This window comes from Vulpes vulpes, chromosome 4 (genome assembly GCF_048418805.1).
Source record: "Vulpes vulpes isolate BD-2025 chromosome 4, VulVul3, whole genome shotgun sequence".
Lineage (NCBI taxonomy): Eukaryota > Metazoa > Chordata > Mammalia > Carnivora > Canidae > Vulpes > Vulpes vulpes.
Genome location: NC_132783.1, coordinates 97,288,357 through 97,311,262, shown reverse-complemented (window position 1 = coordinate 97,311,262; position 22,906 = coordinate 97,288,357). Strand labels below are relative to the sequence as shown.

The following is a 22,906-nucleotide window of genomic DNA, read 5'->3' as shown; positions in this document are numbered from 1 at the left end:
GTTAGAAAGGAATCCTTTACCTGGTCTTGCTGTGTGACCCTGGGAAGTTCCTTAGCTTGACCTCAGTAAGACAGGGACAATAACATCTTCATCAAACAGTTATTGTGTGGACTCAGTAAAGCAATGTGTGTAAAACCCAGTGCCTGGCTTATAGCAGAAGCTCAATAAATGTTAGGTCCTTCTCCACACCCCCACATCCCCTCCCTCCCCAGTGATGGAAGATGCTGGGCCTCTTTGGAGATGTCTTGTGGGCACATGCTCTGGACCACTGGAGTCCCCTACCCTGTGCTGTGCAGTAATTGGTCATAGATGCTCATGGGGCCACCTGGGACCTGGCTTTCCATTCAGCCCCAAACCAGTCACACTCCCTGCCTCACCTTGGATCTCATCACCTTCCTCCTACAACTGATTGGGAGCAAGTGCCTGTTTCAACCTTTGCTGCTGTCTGACCCTGAACCAGTTACTTTTTGGAACCTGATTGCCTATAAAATAGAATTTAAAAGGCCAATTTGATAAGGTCTTTGAAACATTTAAAATGAATAATGAAAAAAAAAACATAGTTTTGTATCTGCTGCCCCCAATTTAAACATTGGGAAAGTTCACTTAAAGCTCAGAACCTCTGTCTTGTCTTGAGAAAGCAGAAGACCAGCTGTTATAGGCTCTCTTTCCTGTCCTTGACAGCAACTGCCTGGGGCTGAGCAGCTGCTGTTGCCTGTGGATGGGCTGCCTTCCCTCCAGTGCCTGGCCCTCTTCCCTCATTTATGTGGCTTGTCTGCTCTGAGCTTGCACATAGTGGGAGACTAGAGAATGTTGACTCCCTCCCCTTTGATAGGTCATTTATAGATCAAGTCATACTTGTTTATATTTCTGTTCTGCATTTGTCTTTAATTTATCAGCTTAGAAAGACAAACCTTTGAGTTAAGGCCTCCGCCTCTCCATCCTGTAAGAGCGCTGTCTTATTGTCTTCTGGTCCAGGTCGACCAATGCTTTGAACTTTTGAAATGAAAAATACTTCAGGGGACCAGAGATTTGTCTCCCAAATAAGCTAGGCCCCCCAGACCCTCATTTCTTCTTTCTAATGATTATGCCAATAGCAAATTACATTGAGAAATAAGCTATTGCTTTAGAATGTTCCAGTTTAAATTGTGCTTTTTCTCTTTCAAGGGTTCCACAAATATTAATGAATTCCTGACTCTGGCTGGATCCATGCTTCTATACCACTCTTCCTTCTGTGGGGGAGTTTCTCTTCCTGGGTTCTGAAAGAAACTCTCGAATTATTGCTCATACAAAGTTTGAGGCCACAGATGTTTCATTTTCCTTTTCCTTTCAAAAGGCAATTTACTTAGTGGGATTCATTTGACGCCCTAGAGGATAGGCTTCTTTAATGAATTTCTAGGGGCTTCCACAGGGAGCTAGCCAAACAATGAAATACCAATCTTTTTGGTTTAGGGATGGAGAGAACCTTTGTATTCCAAATTACCATGCTACAAGCAGCCATTCCAGAGGAAGTAGCATCAGTGGAGGATACTCACAGCCTTTGGGATCAGACCTGAGTTCAAATTCTGCTTCCTAGTTCATTATTTGAGTTTAAGTTAGGATATTATGTTCCTCATTTATAAAATGGAAAAATGATAAGACCCACCTTATAGGGCTGGATTTAGAAGTCATTGGTAAGAAATAAAGTTAAACAACCATACTATGTTTAATAATTCTTACTGTCCATCTTAAATCTTTCCAATGAAGTCATCTTGGATATGGAAGCACAGCCCATAAGCAAAGCCAACTCCCACTCCAACGGAGGAATTGAACAGATTATGGGAGTGAACAAAACAAATGCTCACTCCTCAGACTCCTGCCATTTTAGGTTAATGTTTCTATCCAAGAAGAAACAGGACAGAAATTGTTCTGCTGTTTGTTGAATGTGTACTGCTTCGGAGCAAAGCTGGGCTGGCGATCTATATGATCTCCTGGAATCTTCCAGTACTTTGAGGAACTAGAATCATTGTAACTCCCATCTTTAGATGGAAGAAATGAGGCTTAGAGACATTGCAGAACTTGTCTAAAGTCACACAGAAAACAGGGGGAGGAGCTGAAAGTGGAGAGCATGTCTATTCTGAGTCTGCACTGGCTTCAGATCGGCCCTGGTCAATAGTGATGACTGTCTTCCATCTTGTCCAGATATTTCATAAAACACAAACAATTTCTTTTCTTCTGGCTAGGCCAAACAGACCCACAAAAATATCAGGGGTCTTTGTTTTGGTCACTCAGATTATCTCTCATTCACAAGATGTCCTTGAGGAATCCAAAACAGGAGAATGAATTCATTAGTGTTCAGTGAATGTAGTTTGGCATGAAAAAAAATAATTCAAAACATGAAACTGTGGGACAGTCAGAGGAAATCAGATTTTGAATCCTGAGGCATCTTCGTTCTTTCCAGATCTTTGGTGAGAACTCAAGAATGGGCTGGACGGCTCAGGCACTGGCCCTGCACCAGGCATTGTACTCAGTATTTCCACACAGTGATCTCATCTTGTCCTCTCCTCAGTGCTTTGAGGTAGTTATTATGGTCCCAATTTCCAGATGAGAAAGCTGAGGCCTGGGAAATCTAAATGGGACCACTGCATTTTTCTCTCCTTATCAGGACAGAACAGACAGCTGGAAAAATGTTCTGCCTGAGGTCACACCGAAACATACATGGCTGACCAGAGAATATTTGGACCTTGAGGGTGGACTCAGCTCCTAGGTGTGATGTAAAGGTGAAATAGTGAGCATCTTCATTGGGCCATGTGGTTGTAGAGCCAGCTTACATATCCACATTTGTATGTGGCCAAGAGCTGGAAGACGTTCTGGTGCCAGAATCCTTTTACTCTTTCCTTCTGAAACTCCCTGCCAAGGATGTCAGTACATAAGGAGGCAAAGTAGCTGGTGAATCCCTGCAAACCTGAGAGACAGCTACTTCTGTGAGCAAAGGGAGTGTGAGGCTGTGGGTGGGAGGCCTCGGAGAGTCTCTGGCTTCTCATCTTGGCTTGCTCACCCTCACCCCAAAGAGGCATCTTCTACTTCAATTTGAGAAAAGGGCAATCCAAATCACATTTGCCACCACTGGAGGGAAAAGATACGAGCTGGAAGATATGAGAGAGAGTGTTTGTTCCCAGATCCTAACATCACACTCACCCCATGATCACCTGGGTCAGGATGCGACAAGGAAAGGAGGTATAGACCCGAAAAGAGATGGCACAGGCTCCTCCTGGGCAGGAAGAAGAAGAACCCCACCCTGTCCTGATCCATGAGGCAAGAAGTAAAGAAGAGATGTTCATGGGGTCTGAAATGGGGGGGGGGGCAGGAGGGGAAAGGTTAAAGCTTGGATACTGGTGCCTGTCTTTAAGGTAGAGGGTCCATAATAAAGCAGACATTCCTGGGGATCCCTGGGTGGCACAGCGATTTGGCACCTGCCTTTGGCCCAGGGCACGATCCTGGAGACCCGGGATCGAATCCCACGTTGGGCTCCCGGTGCATGGAGCCTGCTTCTCCCTCTGCCTGTGTCTCTGCCTCTCTCTCTCTCTCTCTCTCTCTGTGTGTGACTATCATAAATAAATAAAAATTTAAAAAAAGCAGACATTCCTGCCAGGCTCTGGAAAATAGTGCCCATGATGCCTCTCCTTTAGGGGAACCAGAAAGGCAGATAGTGAGGGGAGCCGTGCTGAAGGTCCCTGAGACCACCCTCCCACTGGCGATTCTCTAGAAGGACTCACAGGACCCAGTCTATAGCTGTATTGAGCACACTATGCTTATTACAGTGAAAGGATACAGGACACAGTCAGCAAAAGAAAAGGGTCCAAAGTCAGGCACAGGCTTCCAGACTTCTCTCTTCGTGGAGTCACGCTGGACACAAGTCCCCCGGCAATGAGTTGTGACATGCATGAAATGGTGTCTTCCAGGCAACTCATTAGAGACTCAGCACCCAGGGTTTTTACTGGGATCTGGTCACATAGGCACCCCCTGCCCAGTACGTACACATGTTCCAGACCCCCAGAAGGGTGGCAGGTGTTCAATATCACCTGTACTGTTTACATATTTTAGGTGCAGTGAACCACTCTTATTATTCTGGAATTGTGCAAGTTCCCAGGCACCAGCCAAGTGCCAACCTTGCAAGTAGACCTTTCTAAAGGTACAGATCTAGGGCTTGGGTGTTAACTCTTTCCTGTAAGTCTGTTTTCCAAGACTCCTCCAGGTGGGGAGGGTACATGTGTCTGTGCTGTCTGTGTGTATGTGTGTGGGGCGGGAGAGGAGAGGAAGTAGAAGATGGGATACAGATTCCTTCCTCCTCACGGACAAAGGCAGCAAATTGAGGAGAGGAGCAGAAAACTACCTCCATCAAGCATAGCTGACTTCTATCTGAGGACCCTCTGCTGGGTGGCAGTTGTGGCAAAGGCAGGCACAATTTCTCACCCTTGTAAGATTTATAGGAAGATGTGGTGTAGCTTATCTGGCTCAGAAATCCCACAGGCATTCCTAGCAGTGCCACTCATTGGAACTTGGAGGATGATTTCTAATTTTCCAAACCAATTTTGCTGACCTAATTCTCACTCTCTCTCTTTTTTTAAATCAACTTTTCTGCCAAGAAAGGGGATTGAGGAATGAAAGTAGCTTAATGGAACCAGCTATTTGGGCTGCAGGGCTGGTGTCTCCATGGAGATGGGGTTGCAGGCAGAGTCTAGACAGGGATTGGCTGGGATGCAGGGAAACAGCTTTGTGCCTCCCACTGTAGCTGTGAAGTGCATGGAGGGCCCCTTGGATGGAGGAGAACTGCCTTGCTCTGGGGCCTGGCTCCAGGTGTGGCTGAACCAAATGGGTGTGAGTCCCTTATAGCTCACTCCTATCTTCTTTGCAGCAGGGCCAGGATGAGAAGTGGGCAGGTCACTGAGGCATGTCCCCTGCCCTTGAAAAGCTCATGGTCTGGTGGGGTAGGCTGATGGGGCAAGAAGTCATGAAAACACAGAACGCTAAGTGACCATGGCCAGAACCCAGCGTGGCAAATGGGGACTTCACCAGAGGCCTCATTCCTGAGGGAAAGGTCTGGGAAGGCTAGCAAGGAGACAGCTTGCAGGGGGAAGGCAGTGGAAAGGCATGCCAGTGGCAGGAAATCTAAAACTTTCAGGAACTAAGGAGGGAGAGATTGGGAGGGAGGGAGGGAGACAGGGAGAATGAGAGACAGGGAAGGAGAGTGTGTGTGTGTGTGTCAGTATGTTGGTGTGTGTGTGTGTGTGTGTGTGTGCACGTGTACTGTTCCTGGAACAGTAGTCGTTGGCAATGTGGGACAGGTAAGCAGGTAACAAAGGCAGTGCAATGCTGAGGGGAAAAAAAATGTGTTTTTGTTCCAAACAGATCTGACTTCTGAGTCTTGTTCCACTACTGATGGGCTGGAAAAGTTGAGCAATTTATCTGGAAAGCAGGACTATCCCCCATACCCACCTTCTGAGATACTGGGTAGAACTGAGTGAGCTAGCATTTGTAAAGTGCTGAGTATCTGCCAATCAAAGATGTGAGCTCCTTGCTTTCTTCTCTTAGAAGCCAGGCAAAGAGTTTTGGTCTTTGCTTTGATCTAACTATAGTTTCCAGGTCACTTGAAACGTGGAAACTGTTGGACTTGTGTGTAAATGCTGGTTTCTGGGTGTCTGTGAACACTGAGGGAATTAAAATCTCTAGGTGTAAGGTCCAGGACCCCATATCTGATCAGTCTCCTCAGATGGCTCTGATGCTTAGTAAATCATAGATGTACTGTGTCTGGATGTGAGGTCAACCCGTAGTGGGCTGAGATGGGATCTGCAGCCGCTCTCACAAAATGTGCTGAGGAATAATTTAGGAAGATCCCTCTGGAGGCCAGCAGAGATAATAGATTGGGAGGGAAAGGCAGGAGAAACCAGAGACAAGTTGACCCCATGAAAGGTGCCTTTCTGTCCCATCAACAAGAATCACCCATGGGACCTTTAGGCCCTTGGAAGCCCAAAGGCAAATGGCACTTCCTTTGAGGGGCTGTCAGTCAGGGAGGACAGGTGATGGCAACACAGTGTAACACATGATGGCCCTCGTGTTGCAGAAACACTTAGACCAAATTCAGCTGAAAGGATGCACAATTGTAACAATAACAGTGATGGCCGCAAGAAGTATTAGTTTATCACTTTCACATTTATGTGGCACTTTGGCTTTTTGCATTATTCATCTTGGTTGTGGTTCGTGACAGTTTTGCATAGATTAGTGTAATGACTTAGAGCCATTTGTCAGGTGGCAAAGTAGAGATCTGTTTTGTGCTGGGAGGAGCCAGACTTGGTATGTGGGGGTACTTTCTATGTGATCATAGAAAGTTGGATGGGCCACGAATGGGTAAAATGGGAAGAAGCGGAAGGAATCAAGATTTATGCAGGGATACATGTGGATAAGAATAAATAGAAAGTGTGTAAAAACAGACTTCAGATGATGGCAGGATTATAATGGGTGTTTTCCTCTCGGATTTCCAGTGTTGTTCTTATTATAATGGTGCAGCACACTTTGAATAAAAATAAACTCTGACACAGTTATAGATTTATCAGCAGTATAACATATGACAAGGCAGCTGTATTTCTGAGTTAGACCTGAGTTTATTTTTTTAAATTTATTTATTTATTGATAGAGTGAGTTTAAATCTTCACTGTGCCTTCATATATGTAAAGTCATTGACATCTGTAAAATGGACACATCACTAGTAACTTCCCCATAGGGTTTCGAGGACATGAAATGATGTAACCCATATATGTGCACCGTCATGCTAAGTAAGGTCATTACCATGGGTCAGGCCTATCCTGAAGGCTTCATGCATTGCCAGTGTGAGGTAGCCATCAGTATCACCCCCATTTTAGAGAGAAGTAGGTCAGGAATCTCAAAGGCCAAGCAACTCACACAGGGTCACACAGCAAGTTAGTGAGGAAACAGGGTTTTCAGTCTAGACAATTGGGGTCTAAAGCTCTACTCCATTAAGTGCTTAATGCTAGGGACAGGACTAGGGAAACCAAGATGTCATTGGGGCAGAATTGATGGAGAATTTACCATCCCCTTGCACTTTCCACTCAAGCCCTACTGTCAGGATCTTTGGGACCAAGCCAGGAGCAAGGCACTGGGTGGCCTTATTCTGTCTCTGGAGGTTCCAGCTGTCACATACAAAAGATGAATGCCTGTCAGACAGCTCTGTTTTTATCTCCCCACAAAGTTTAATTCCCCTGATGTGAGTGGTTCAATTGCTTTGAGGTTTCCAGGGTTTGCATTCTTCATAAAAAGGGTGGTTTACTGGGCATTGTGATGCCATGAGGCTGCAGTACATGAATGTGAATGAAATTTTTATTTCCTGCCATCAGGAGGATCCTAGATCAGTGTCCTGGCTTGGCAGACAGTAAGAGGGTTTTGTTCTTCTCTTCTGTCTTCCTAACTCCTGGGATTTCAACATGTAGGTGACATACCCCCTAGAATGAATTTGTAGTACATATTGTCATGTTTCATTGCATTATTGCAAGCAAAGGCAGCAGCAGGACAGAGAAATATTTACCAAAAGTGTGTTTAAAGCAGTGGTTAGTACTGAGAACTTCAGAATCAGATATTCCAGAGTTCCAATCAAGCTCTGCAGCTTCGGGCAGGCTACACTGTGTACCTGTGCCTTTGTTTACACAGCTGTAAAATGGGGGCAATAACTGGGCTTATAGGTTTCTCATGAAAGATTTTAAAAAGATAATACATACAAAGTGCTGGACATAGTACCTGGTGCATTTACTGAATTATCAGTAAGTGGTTGCTATTGTTGGTTGAGTCTGTATACCAGGACAACCCTGGGCAATTTTACAGGCATCATCTCAATTAATCCTCACAGCAGTTCTGTAGGCTAAGAGTTTTGTCCCTATTTAACAGATAAGGAAATGGGCTCAGAGGGGTGAAGCATCGTGCCCAAGATCCCACAGTTCATCAGAGGCAGATGTAGGCGGACAGCCCTATTTAGATGAGGCCACCACTACTGTAAAGAACTTCATGGATATTGCCGAGAATGCAGGGCCAGTCCTCCCAGCCATCAGAGAGAAGCCTCTCATCTTTGATGGGCACAGCAGAAAGACAAGGAGATCGCTTCAGGGGCAACCAATAATTCTTCCCACACCAGATGAACTACTCCAGATAACCTTAGGCAGTGATTTTATCCAGTCACCCTGCAAGCTGTGAAATAGTTAAGAAGGGCCCCGAAAAATTCACTACTTGTAGTGCTTTGTGCCAAAGATGAGAAAGGGTATGTGGGGTAGGGAATGTGGGATATGCATTAGCATCCTCTCTACCCAGTGCCAGCTCATGAGCCAATAGCTGGGACTACAGAGGCAAACAAGATATGGTTCCTGCTCCACGATACACACAATAGAATAGACAATCATGATATGCAGGCTCAGTGCTAAGTGGTAGAGGAAAAACAGTGTGGTGAGAGCACAAGTAGGCAATGGAAGGCTTGTCAGGGAAGGCAACATGCTGTGAGTTGGGTTTTGAAGCATGACTAGGTGCTCACTAAGAGAGGAAAGGCTGAAAAGGTGCACAAGAGCAACACATGTTGAGGAAAATGGCAGTCTTCCTGAGGGGTTGGAGCTTTTGGAGTGCACGTGGAGGAACATGGCAGATGATATGGAGAAATCAAGGAGCTCTTGTTTGTATCACTGCCAGGCTGTGGGAGGGCACTATATCAGTTTCCTAGGTCTGGCATAACAAATCACCACAGACCATGTGGCTTAATGCAATAGAAACTTATTCTCACAGCTCTGGAGACCAGAAGTCCAAAATCCAGGCAGGGTACTGCACTCTCTGAAGAGTCTTTCCTTGCTTCCACATTCTGGTGACTCCAGGTGCTCCTCAGCTTGTATTCCAATTTCTGCCTCTTCCTTCAAATGGCCCCCTGTTCTGTGTGTTTGTCTTCCTCTGTATGTCTCTTTTAAGGGCACTTGTTCTTGGATTTAGAGCCCACCTGCATAATCCAGGATGATTTCATCTTAAAATCTTTAACTTAATTGCATCTACAAAGACTTCATGTCCAAATAAGGCCATATTTACAGGTTCCAGAGGTGACGACATGGACGTATGTCTTGGGGGACCACTATTCAACTCACAACAAGGTTTCACATGCATTATCTGATTTAATCTTAGAACTCTTGACAGGCAGATACTATTATTATTCCCTTTTACAGAAAAGGAGCCTCACTCAAAGGGATGAGAGGTAAACTTTATGAAAGCAGGGTCTTTGTCTTCCTCAGCTTATGCCAATGTGTAGAATTATTTCTGGCATATTGTAGGGGCTCAGCTAATATTTAGTGAATAAATGCTTAACGAGGAATACAGCATGGGCTAAGAGCCCACATTAATACTTCACTGAATTAGACTCTGGACTATATTATTTAATTAGCTGTGTGATTCTGAGAAAATTGGGTAACCATTCTGTACCTTCATCACCTCATCTAAAACAATGAGATGGGGAATCCCTGGGTAGCTCAGCAGTTTAACATCTGCCTTCGGCCCAGAGCGTGATCCTGGAGACCCGGGTTGGAGTCCTGCATCAGGCTCCCTGTATGGAGCCTGCTTCTCCTTCTGCCTGTGCCTCTGCCTCTCTCTCTCTGTCTCTCATGAATAAATAAATAAAATCTTAAAAAAATAAAACAATGAAGATGAAGGGCTGTTGTGAGGTTTACAAGAATAAATCCATGTCCGGTGCCAAGAATGGTGTCTGGCACATAAACAGTGCTTAGTAAATGGAAATGTGCCATATTATTCCATACTACCTCTCAAGAGGGAAAGCAGACCATGGTGGTTTATTATGGTGCACTAAGAAAAGTGTCAGGGAACTGTGAGCAGACAGGGGAGGTGCTGAATACTGCCTGAAGACTTTTGGGGAAGACTTCCCGGGAAGAGGAGATGCTTGATCTGGGCCTAGAATGAGCAGCAGGACCAGCAAGTACAAGGGCATGGGAGTGGGGAAACAGGGTGCATCCAGACAGTGGAGGGAAGGGCTGAGGCCCAGGGTGGTGGGGGTCGGGGGTGGGTTTGCTGAACGCACATCTGACTGAAGTAGAAGACACCGGGGCTGGTCCTGGAATGAAGAATTCATGGTGTTCCTGAGATGCCTCTGTGTATTGTCTGAACCTATCTTTTACCAATCACTATGGGACCTTGGGCAAGTCACTTAACCTGTCAGAGCCTCAGTTTCTCCACCAGCAAAGTGGGCATAATAATTCTACTTACGGTATGTGATTGTGCCAATATTAGTATACAGTAAGTTCCCAATAACTCTTAACACCTATGATTTTTAAAAAAAGGTATTATTTATTTATTTGAGAGAGAGAGAGAGAGAGAGAGAGAGAGCGTACAAGTGAGGGGGAGGGACAAAGGGAGAGGGAGAAGCAGACTCCCTGCTGACCAAGGAGCCCAACGTGGGGCTCAATCCCAGGACCTGTGATCGTGACCTGAGCCAAAGGCAGATGTTCAACCAACTGAGCCACCCAGGTGCCCCAGCACCTATGATTAATATCATTCTTACTACTGCTGCTACTATCACTGTATGAATGTACAGCCCATGGTGGGTGGTCACTATGGCTCCTGTCCTGGCACAGATTTGCTGGAGTTGTGAACTGCATACTCTGTGTTGAGCTCTTTCTCTGTTTTCTCTCTGACCTGTGCTCAAAAACATAAGGAGAAATCTTAGACAGGCCTTAGCAGATCCCAGCCTAGATTCTGGCTCCAAGGGTAAGATGCTCTTGTTTGAGCATGTATTAGGGTTTGTGGTGGGTGGGATTGAAAATAGGAGATGGAAAAGAACAGAAGGCCAAGTGCAGGTATCTCAGTGCTCTATCCTAGATAAACACAATGTGGTTTGGACCAGGTCGCACATCCATCTGCTTGTGCATATCTGGGGAAGAGTGTTTGTGTATGTGTGTGCACACACACACTGTGTGGCCTTACTTCGATTCAACATTTCAGTTCAGGAGATGTTTACTGGCCCCACTCTGTAGGAGTCCTGGTGCCGAGCATAGAGTAAAGGATGAGATATGCTCGCTGCCCAAGGCATTCCCCAGCAAAGGGAGGATTCAGAGGTATGAAAAGGTCATGATAACAGAAGGAGCACCCTCAGAACAGCCGAAGCAGGTGCTGGTTCAGAGCTGGGCCAGGAAAGGATAGCAGGACTAGATTGGAAGGCTTGAGGAGCCATCCTCCATGATGAGAAAGGACACGCAGGAGTCCCAGGCTGAGAAGCGCAAGTGCTAGAGTGTTCGGTGGGCTGGCCATGGCTGGAGGGGACCGTGCGAGCCAGGGAGTGGTGGCCCAAGTGGCTGGAGGTGGCAGAGATAGGCCAGGTTGACCCTAAAAGGCCAGGCTGAGCAGAATGTTACCTGAAAGCATGGGATGGATGTTGTGGGAAGTGGGTCTCCTGGGCGGGACAAAGGTGACTTAGGTCTCAAAGCCCAGTGGCACCTCATCCCGGCATTCTCTCCCCTTGTTCCCTGTCTCAGCTACACTGCTCCTTCCAGATCCACTAGGACCCAGCTACTCCTTTTATGGGTCTTTGGACTGGCGCCTCATTCTGAACCACTCTGGCCAGAGACTTCTTGTGCAGGGCTCCTTCTCTCACCCTGGACCACCCTACCCCTGGTATGTGCTGTTCCAGATCCCACTCAGGGCTTGTTTTATAATTATTTCTTTGTGATTTTGCTTGTTCAGAGTTTGACCCTGTTTCTGCTATAAGTTCCCGAATTTAGGACTATATAGCAGCATCTGGCTTCCTGTGCGCCCTTCATAAAAGTGTGCTGAGTGGATGCATGGATGAGTGTGTGAAGGGTGGGCCTGGAGACAGGGAGCAGGAGCTATGTCCAGTGATGAGGACCGCACCTCTCAAGAAACCCAAATTTAGCACGGGACCTATTTCTAGATCCAGGCTGTTACATCAGGAAGTGAAGCTGAGGGCTGTAGGACCTCTCTGAGGTTGTACAAATCCAGTCAATACTGATCTGCAGCCAGGCTTTCACATTGCAAGGTGCTTTGTGGGGAAGTAGGAGCCTCTCTCTGGGGTCCTCTCCGAGGCTCCCCGCTCTGTGCTGGGAGTTTTACTGTAGGGACCAAAGCACTAATTATCTGTCAGAAAGAGAGAGGCCAGCTGAGGATGGCCAGTTCCACAGGAGGCCCCGTGGGGAGCCCTCCTCAGGGAGTATCTCACCCAGGTACCCAATTAGAAACCTTGGTCTACTCCCTGCTTCTCTTCCAACAATGCTGTTTCCAAGAATCTAGACCAGCGCAAATGTCACCCTTTGTCCCCAAAGTCAGCACCCCCCTCCTCCCCTCTCACATCACTCTGCTCACCTCCTAGGAGCTTCTCAAACCATGCACCCCTTCCATCCCCCCTGCCTCAAGTTCAGCTTCAGCATTTGAGGCATGCCCTAGTGCATCAGCCTTCCCACTGGCCTCTCTGCCTCTAGCCACACTCCTGCAAGCCTGCCTCCATGTTGCCTCCAGAGACATATTTCCAAAGCATAATTTATATCCTCTCACTTCCCTCCTCAAAACCTTCCAGGGGTGGGGGGTTGGGCAACCTGGTGGCTCAGTGGTAGAACATCTGCCTTTGGCTCAGGTGGTGATCCTGGGATCCTGGGATCGAGTCCTGCACCAGGCTCCCCTTAGGGAGCCTGCTTCTCCCTCTGCCTATGTCTCTGCCTCTCTCTCTGTGTCTCTCATGAATAAATAAATAAAATATTTTAAAAAAGACCACCTTCAGGGGCTCCCTGTTACCCTGGGGATAAAGTCCAAGTTTTAGCCTGGTCCCTCCTTCTCTGTCCTCTTGCCACCTACTCATTGCCCCAGACCTCTCTCCTGCTCTCTTGCATCCTCTGGCCAGCCATGTCAAACCATATGATGTTTTTTTTCTCCTCCGCTCAGAACCTTTTTCCTTTCCTATCGTAGCATTCTTCCCTGAAGTTACTTCCAACATTGCCTCCCCCAGGAGGCCTCCCAGGATCCCTTACCTCCAGGCTCCCCTGTGCAGATGCCCTCACTCATGGTGCATCTGTGCTGCATGTGCCCACATCCATCTGTCCACCTTTCCCTCACCCTGTAGGCTGTGAGGCTCCAAGGGAGGGCCTGTGCTTGGTCACAGCCCTGTATTTTCTGACCTCCACAGGCTCTTAGGACCTCCTGCTGCAGAAGTTATCAAGATTCAGGACAGGGAGGCAAAGCCCACTTTCCTTTAAATGGTCTCTGCTCAGCCTTATTGCGGGGCTCTGAAACACATGGCAGGAGTTAGCCTCGCTCAGCATAATCCCTTGGGGGGGCTGTGTTCCTGGAATCCTTCTCCAGCACCAGACGCTTGTCTCTGGCAGTGATATAGGGCACCCTGCCCGGTGTCTATGTGCTACACTCTTCTCAGCACTGCCTGTGCATGACGACCACCTTGGGGCTTGGACTCTCCCATCAGAGACTTTGGTGTCATTGTTCTGGGGCAGGTTCAGAGCATCAGGATTGTTTAAAATGCTGCCCAGGATATTCTAAGAAAGTGTAGCCAGCTTGAGAACCACTCATACCTAGTCATACTAGAGCGGTGGTCCTCGTCCTTGATTGTATATTATAATCATACTCTGGGAGTTCATAAGACTGCCCATGTCCTGGACCTACCATCCCTGAGCCAATAAATCGGAGTCTACCATAGTGGTTGCAAGCTTGGCATTTCAGCATTGAATCTTACAAGATCTTCCTTCCCTCCCTCTCTCCTTGACTCCCTCCCTCTTTTTTCTTGTTCCAGAAACATTTACTGTGCTTACCTGTTGAGCTCTGGGAGTACTGTGGTGAATCAGACCCTACCCCTACTAGGTGAGGGCATAAGAGGGCTTAACTCAGGGGTGTTAGGAAGGGAAGAGCCCCCCTCCCCTTAAGGGGAATGTGCCCCATGGACAGGTGTGCTGGGCCCTGCTCCAGATCTCAGTGTCTCCTCCTCTTCACCAACACGCTGCTGACCCAGGGACGCCCCTGCTGGGTCAGGCAAGAGACTGGGTCTCTGCTCACTCAGGTCACATTAGGATGGGGCTTTCCAGGGGCTGCCCCAGTCCCTGAATCAAACTGGCAGTGGTGGTAGGGTGGGGCTGCAGGCCCCTATTCTCTCCTTGGCACAGGTGAGGTATGCAGCTGTCCTTTGTCCATGGACGTGCCTACAAGGATGTCTGTGTCTCAGTCTTATACATGGCTCTGGTAGGGCATACCAGCAGGACTTTAAGGCCCTTTTGATGGAAAGAATCAGCCTGGGCTCTGGGAACTTTTTAAAAATTGAGGTAAATTTCATATATGAATTAACTAAAGTGAAAAATTCAATGCCATTTAGTGCATTCACAATAGTGTGCAAGTACCACCCCTACCTAATTCCAAAACATCACCCCAAACAGAAACTGTTTCCATGGCTGTCATTCCCAGCTTCCCCTCACCCCCAACCCCTGGCAACCACCAATCAGCATTCTGTCTCTAAAAACTGACCTATTCTGGATATTTCTATAAATGGAATCATACATTATGTGGCCTTTTATGTCTGGTGTCTTTCATTTGGCATGTTTGCAAGGTCCAAGGTCCATGTTTACATTTGTACTATCTACCAGTACCTCATTCCTTTTTATGGATGAATAATATTCTATTATATGGATGGACAATGTACTTATTCATTTATTAGTTGATGGACATTTGGGCTGTTTCTACCCTTGGCTATTGGGAAATCTGGGCATTTAAGATTCTTTACCTCTATACTCCAAACATCTGCTGACTAGGTATTCCTAGTCCTTAGCATAGCTAGTGGTCTGTGGTGGCGCCCTTCCCTCTACTAATCAGATACTATTTTCAAGGTCCCTAGGGGGGGTGTATGCATATTTGGGGCATCTCTTGCTTCAGGTTCCAGCCTCCTCTGACATCGTTATCTCTCTCCACATCCTACATGGGTGATTCCAGTCTGATCTCTGCACTTCCCCATCCCACCCCACCACCACCCCAATCTTGGGCAGGAGGCTGATGAGGGTGCAACAGACTGAGAGTTCAGTGTGCAAATGGAGAGAGCAAACATCGCACTGTGCTGACAAGAGTTTAGAAGTGAATATTGCAGGGGCACTGGGGTGGCTCAGATGGTTGGGTGTCCGCTTTCAGCTCAGGTCATGATCTCCAGGTCCAGCTTAGCAGGGAGTCTGCTTCTCTCTCTCCCTCTGCTTCTCCCCCTGTTTGTGCTTTCTCTCTCTCTTTCTCAAATGAATAAATAAAAAATCTTAAAAAAAGAAGTGAATTTTCCATGTCACCATTTGAAAGGAAAAAGTACTTTTTCTCCATTCTTCCACCACACTTCTGACATCAAATGTGTGAGGTTTTTCCCACACCAGGTAATTCTGCAATTCTCAGTGGACAGTGACTAGGTGTTCTATAGTTTAACTCAACTCTGACACTAGCTGCTGGAGTGAGTGCCCACCCCACAAGTTAAGGGCTCAGTCCCAACAGACTGCCTGATTCAGATGCCAGTTCCAAGTCCCAGGCTGTATCTGTGTTCCTGAACAAGTGGCTCTTCATCGGGATCTCCTACCACCTCCTCCTCAGTTTTAATAATTTGTTGGAACAGGTCACAGAACTCAGGAAAGCGTTTTACTTAGTATTATTGATTTATTACAAAGGATACAAATGAACAGCCCCCTGAGGAGATACACATGGCCAAGTGTGGAAGGAAGCACAAGAGCTTCTGTCCCTGTGTAGAGTAACAGAATGAGCCACACACCCGGAATATGGACGCATTCTTGTTCACCAGCCTGGAAACTCTGTAAATCCCTTCAGTTAAGGTTTTTGTATAGGCTTTATTACATGATTGATGAAATCATTGGCATAATTGATGAAATCATTGGCCATTAGTGATTGAACTCAATCTCTCCTCTCCCCATGGGTGAAGAGGTGGGGTCGAAAGTTCCAACCCTCTAATCATATGGCTGGCTCCCTTACAAATGGCCCCCATCCTTAGAGGCTTTCCAAAAGTCATGTCACTAACAAATTCAGGTGTGGTTGCAAGGGGCTCCTTATGAATAATAAAAGACACTCCTTTCATCTCTTTGGATCTGGGCTATTTCAGGGACTGGGCATAAAACCCAAATATTAGAACAAAAGATGCTTCTAGTGCTCCTATAATTTAGGAAATTATAAGCTTTTTAGGAGCTGTGTGCCAGGAATTGTGAACAAGACCCAAATATATATGTTTCTTATATCATAATAGCACATTGTCCTAGAACTTCATACATATATGCATAGGGTACTTCTCACAGACAGGGTCTGCCCATTGGGTTTGGAGGGACACCTCCCATCTCCATCTTCCACTTGTCCTTTTCAAATGCCTCCCACCCAGTATTTAATGCTGCCGTCAGGGACGCCTGGGTGGTTCAGTGGTTGAATGTCTGCCTTTGGCCCAGGTTGTGATCCTGGGGTCCTGGGATCGAGTCCCACATTGGGCTCCCCGCATGGAGCCTGCTTCTCCCTCTGCCTGTGTCTCTGCTTCTCTCTCTCTCTCTCTGTCTCTCATGAATAAATAAATAAAAATTTAAAAAATAATGCTGCCAACAAACAACTCCATTCATTTGGAGCAACATAGACTTCTGTCTCCTCTGGTCTTATAAACATGCCCTGGGATGGGAAGGAGAGGGTGGGGATCCTCAAGGTTGATTTTATTTTTCTTCTGAATCAGAAGAAACCTCTCCACGAGAGGTAATTCTCCCATATTTCTGGGCCAACTTGTTAAAAAAGCCACCAGCTTTTAAAAACAGCATGAAAAAAATTCTGCTTGTTACACTAGGTGCTCCATGTCATGGTGACTACACTACCACTTTCTACATGGGGAGTGGGAAGGGGCCAGTGCAAGCCTGGAGGTGCCTCTGAAATTAGCCATTTACTCCTTTCTGGTAAATCTTGTCTGTTTAGTGTTGTATTATTTTCTTTAAATCTTGCTTGTAGATAATGGTTAGGAGCCAGGCTTTCACTGTGAGCAATTTGGAGACCATGAGGTGCTTTTGAGGGGAGAAGAGACATACCCTGACTTAGATTTTGAAAGGACCTACTGGGTCACTGCTGCATGTGACCACATTGTAGGGGTCAAGAAGGCTGCTAGTCAGAGGCTGCTTTGGGACTGCAGGTGAGAGATGGGGATGACTCGGCTGGGTTGAAGATGGCCGGGAGCTCAGAGGCCATCAGACTGTGGATGTATTTGAAGGCAGAAACCATAGCATCCACTGTAGATTGGGCGTGGAATATGAGAAAAAGAGTCAAGGATGACTCCAAGATTTTTGGCCTGAGTGATTGTAAAGGTGGAGGTGGGTAAAAAATGTAGATGGAACAGATGTGGGATGGCGAGGAGCAGGGGATTGGTTTGGTAATGTGTCTAAGGTGCCTACTGCATGTCCAAGTGGAGGTGAAAGAGGCAGTTGCATCTGAGATTGGAATTCAGTAGTGGTAGGGAGGGAGGTGGTGATGGAAGGCAGAAACTCTGGAAGTGACAGATGATTACAGTGACAGATTAATGATTCCCCCCACCCCACCCCCCACCCCCGCAGCCTTTGCACCTGAGCACACACACACTTAACAGGAAAAGTGAACAAAATCAGGAAAACAAAATCAGGAAAACTAAACGAGGGGGGAAATCACACATTGGCCAAGAGAGAGCTTCAGAAAGTATGTAGCAGAAGGGGGAAACTGAGGCCTAAAGAGTACAGGTGCTTTGCTCCAGGTCATACCCCAAGTTAGTGACAGAGTGAGACAGCCAGTTCTTCTGGCCCCAGGCCGCTCCTGTTCTTTCTGACCTACCACATTGCCTACCAGCTCCACAATTCCAAGCCTGCCTGTGTGCCAGGCTGAAGGCAGGTAGGGCTGAGGCTGGATGACTCTCAACTCTGTTTTCCTCCAGGTCACCATTCTTGTCAGCCTGGCCCTCGCTTTCCTTGCCTGCATCGTGTTTCTGGTGGTTTACAAAGCCTTCACCTATGACCACAGCTGCCCAGAGGGATTTGTCTATAAGGTAAGGGGCTTCTGGCAGGTGAGTGGCCCCAGGTGATGGCCAACTTCAATTGAAGGGTTTATCAGTGTCTTCTTTTCACTGGAATCCAAATTCAGGCAACCTCCTGCAGACTATTTAAGATGTAGTATGTGTCAGGAAAGGACTTTAACAAAGGACTTGGTGTCCTTCCAGTAGGCAGTAGAATTCCTCCTCCCAAATGGTGCTCTCCAGAGTCAGGAGTCAGGAGGTTGTCCAACTTCAGGCTGGAGGTCAGGAGTCAGGGAGAGCTTGCCTCTGCTTGACATAGGTGGGTCCATCTTCACAAGGCTCTGCTTTGGCACCATTCTTCCTGGTTTGATGTCTGATTCCCAGCTCCTGTGGTAGGAGTGGGTGCTTTAGAGGTGTCCTGAGTCCTTCTCTTGGGCCTTTCCTGCTGAACTCTGCTCGGATCTCCTTCCCTTGAAGAACCCAACCAGTTGCATGACTTTGGGGCATCTTCTTATCCCTCTGAACCTCAGTTCTCTTACCTGCAATATGGGCACTGGTAATACCTTCCTGCAGGATTTTTGTGAGGCCTTAGGGAGAGAATTTAAGTTAGCAAAGGACCTATTAGACAATGGGCTCTCAATGAATATTAGTTGTAATAAAGACAGAATCTGTTCTACAGCAAAAACAGGTGATACAAGTATTTATAAATTGCCATTACTGAGCATCTAAGTCACACCCTTTCCTAGATATTTTCATAAATATTATCTCAATTGAGCTGCACATGCATTCTGAAAAATAGGTTTTCTTACTCCCATTTTACATATGAGGAAATAGGGTAAGAATGTGTAGGGTAAGAGAGTTTTCTATATCATCACATTACATTCCTAAGTGAAGGAGTCAAATGGGGAATGTTCTGCCTTGGAAACACGTGTCCTTCAGTCTACAATGTGACTTTCTCAGACTACATTCCTAGTAGTTGAAAACTGAGATTCTCAAAAAGGCAAAAGTCTCAGGAGGGAACAGTTGAATGAATGATGCCGTGCTCACACAAGGGATTTCTGTGCAACCATGAAAACAGGTGAGGGAGGTCTCCAGACCTGGATCTGGAATATCCCCCAGGATAGTAATGAAGAAAAAAAGGCACTGCCTTTGTGTGAGAAAAGGGGAGGGGAAAGATATTTGCTTATATTTTCAGAAAGGAATTCTAGAAGGATAAATGAAAAAACTAGGAAAATGTGTGGAAGGGAAGAGAGTAGAGGGGACAGGGAAGAGGAGCAAGATGTATCCATTTATCCTTGGTATCTGTAAATGTCTGACAGATCTAAAAAATAAAGAAGTCATTCCTGAAAATTAAAAACAAGTTTAACAAGAAACTTAGCTCTATATCAATTTGGGGACATAAACGTACAAAAGAAAATATTCCAAATGAGTACAGTGTATTGACTGTACACCCTCAGTGGAATATATTCTGAGGATACAGAAAGTTGAAGAGATATCTTAAAGTTTATTCAATAATCTAACTGTTGGGCATAGTATTAGTGTTATTTTGTGACCATTTGATATATATTGTACGATAATGCAAATAGGAAATTCAATCAATGTTGGGCATCAAAGATTTTGATAAAAGAGAGAGGAGTTACAAATATAAAATCAAAGAAATAAAATAGACAGCCATAGGCTGGAGTAATGACCCAGAGCAGCAACCAGGAGATGGGTGAATGAGTGGATTGAGAGGTCTGGTGGGCTGTTAGTAGTGTCCTCTATAGCCTCAGTCAGTGAACAGAGGACCTTGGATTGGTATCAGCATCAGGTTTCTTTCTCTCTTTTTTGTAAATGGAGGGATAACTGATGTAATAACATTAGGTTAGTTTCAAGAATCAGCATGATGATTCGATACTTGCATATATTTTTGAATGTAAGTCTAGGTAACATCAGGGGCTCCTTGGTGGCTCACTTGGTTAAACGTCAACCTTCAGCTCAGGTAATGATCCCAGGTTCTTGAGACTGAGCGCTTCATCCAGCTCCCTGCTCAGCGGGGAGTCTGCTTCTCCCCATGGCCCCCACCCCTGCTCATGCTCTCCCGCTTTCTTGCTCTTTCTCTCTCTCAAATAAATAAAATCTTTTTTAAAAAGTCTAGGTAACATCCATCACTACACAGTTACAAAAATCTTTTTTCTTATGAGAAGCATGTTTAAGATAAACTCTCTTAGCAACTTTCAAATATACAATACAGTGTTATTAGTTATAGTCATCATTGTCTATTACATCCACAGGGCTTATTTATTTTATAACTGGAAGTTTGTGCCTTTTAACCACTTTTACGACCTTCACCCTCACCCCATCCCCCAGCCTCTAGCAACCACCAGTCTAGCATTGGTTTTTTTCTGATTTTGAGTAGGTGGCAGCTTTGATATGGTGATAATGATGATATTGGGCAAAGAGTGCTGAGTGCCAGGCCCAGGCCAGGTGACATCACCTGCCCTTTGGCTGAGAGCCTCTTGTGGCTGTGGCCCCCAGATGGGGTGGCCATGGTACAGGTTGGGTTGGAAGTAGTCTGTTGAGCTCCCCCTGACTATGTCTTTCTCTTCCTCAGCACAAGCGTTGTATCCCGGCCTCCCTGGATGCTTACTACTCATCCCAGGACCCCAACTCCAGAAGCCGCTTCTACACGGTCATCAGCCACTACAGCGTGGCCAAGCAGAGCACTGCTCGGGCCATTGGGCCATGGCTGTCGGCGGCTGCTGTCATCCATGAGCCCAAGCCTCCCAAGACCCAGGGCCATTAGAGGCCCACCCCCAGCCAGAATGGGGGGCACACAGGGGGACCCCCTGTTGGCTAAGCCAAGCTCCAGTTATAAGACACCACTGTACTCCTGGGATATGGGGGTGGGGGTGGGGCCGGGGTGGGTGGGTGGGGAACTCACCGAAAATATTGTGCACTGGAGTTGTCTGAATTGATATTTCTTTTTGTCCTTTGGTATTGTTGATTCGTCCCCAAGTCAGGATTATGTACAAAGGCATGTTTCGTGTTGATTGTTCCCATGTAAGATATTTTCAAAGCCACTGCTTATTACTTGTTAGGAAAATTTAAAAATGGAAAAGAAACAAAATGAACAAAGAAGGATTAAACTGGCTGCACCTGGAAGACGTTGACGGGCAGTAGAGAGCACAGACTCTGGGCTTCTTAGATGAGAAGCTGTAGCTTCAGTTAGGGGGTTTGGAAGGTACAGGAAATGTGAGTGAGGCAGGCTGGGGCTATGTGGTTAGCCTCTGCCCTGCAGGAGAGAAAGACAAGAAGTCAGAACCAGCATAGTTGGAGAGGAGGGCTGATTTTGGCATTGTGAAGCCTGGACACACACAACCCAAAGTGAAGAGCACCCACCACGGGTGTGTTTTACCAAGTTAACACAAATTATTCATATGGGAATCTGAGCTGGGGCTTGGGCCGACCCATGTGGCCGCCTGGGGATGTATAGGTACAAGCAAACACTGAGCAGCAGGCAGACTTTCTCTTGAGTTTCTAGATCTACACCTGGATACTGCCTGTATTTAAGAGACAACAGGAGTAGGAAGGGAGAGAGGAGAGGACAGGATGCAGGACGAAGCAAGGCACAGGACAGGCATATCACATGTGGCCAAGCTATAAGCACAGGCACCACTTTTTAAAATTCTTGTTTGTTTGTTTCCCAAAGTACTAATAACAATTGGAAGAGTGATAAGGGCCATAACCAGGAACCTCAGGTGACAGCCAGGGAGACTTTAAGATTGGAGCTGCAACAATGCCAAATCACTCCTAAAGGAAGCTGAAAAACGTGATGGTCTTTTGCCCACCTGTTGTACTGACAGCTGTCAGCCAAGCACCCAAAGTCCCCAATCTAGTTCTAGAAGCTCCTGACTAGGGGGCAGCATCTGGCATTGACCAGGGCTCCTGCTGTCCTGGGACCACACCAGGTACTCCCACACGGCTCTCCTGCAAAGGTGTCCAGGAGGCCCACTCTGTGGGATGTGGCTCCAGGCCTGCAGGCCAGAACTGGCTGGGAAAGTTGGTTATTTGAGATGTAGTACCGTTTCCCCACAAAGCTGAGACAGGCTGTTTAAAGGACATTTTCTCCTGGCTTGCTATGTTGCCGAAATTATCATACACAACAGCTGGGTAATAAGACTATCATAGCTCAAACTATCCTGCCAAATGCTATCATCTGACTTTCCTCCTCCCACCCCACCACCTCGAGTCACCTGTAAATTCATTTGTCATCCGAAGCGGAATAACAAATTGTCCCTAGCAAAACTGCTGAGCGCTTTATAATTTTGTGGTGTATTTTTGTCAGTAGGTAGCAGAGGCTGAAGTATTTTTTGGTGTAATTCTTGAACTTTTCTGACAGGAAACAAATAAAGATAGATGTGTCTGAAATTCTTGACCTTCCTTTGCAACTTTCCTGATATTTTGCTCAGTGAGCTTGGTGGGAAGATGCTGGGGGCAGGGATTGGTTCCTGAGCATAGGGTGGGCTCTGGGGGCAGAGGGTCTCATTAGGCCGGGGCTGGAATTGGGCTGTCGGGAGACCTCCATCCTTAGGCAGGTGGGGCCTGAAATGATGCCCCACCCCCTGGGGCTCCCGGTCGGGGGTGTGGGGAGGGTCAGAAGCAAGGACTAAGGGGGCGCCTGGGTGGCTCAATCAGTAGAGCGTCTCCCTTCGGCTCAGGTCATGATCCTGGGGTCCTAGGACTGAGCCCTGTGTCAGGCTCCCTGCTCAGAGGGGAGCCTGTTTTTCCCCTCTCCTTCCCACTTGTGTTCTCTCTCGCAGTCTTTGTCTCTCAAATAAATAAATAAATAAATAAATAAATAAATAAAAATTA

The 22,906-nt window shown here is 46.6% G+C and overlaps 1 protein-coding gene across 1 annotated transcript in view; it reads left to right on the top strand.

Moving 5' to 3' along the window:
* Positions 1–22,462, top strand: part of NSG2 (neuronal vesicle trafficking associated 2) — a 64,676-nt gene extending 42,214 nt beyond the window's left edge. Inside the window, exons 4-5 of the mRNA XM_072756569.1 lie at positions 17,975–18,085; positions 20,646–22,462. Of these exons, the coding sequence (XP_072612670.1) occupies positions 17,975–18,085; positions 20,646–20,837 (303 nt within the window). The 3' untranslated portion in view covers positions 20,838–22,462. The remainder of the gene's footprint in view (positions 1–17,974; positions 18,086–20,645) is intronic.
* Positions 22,463–22,906: the final 444 nt, after the last annotated feature.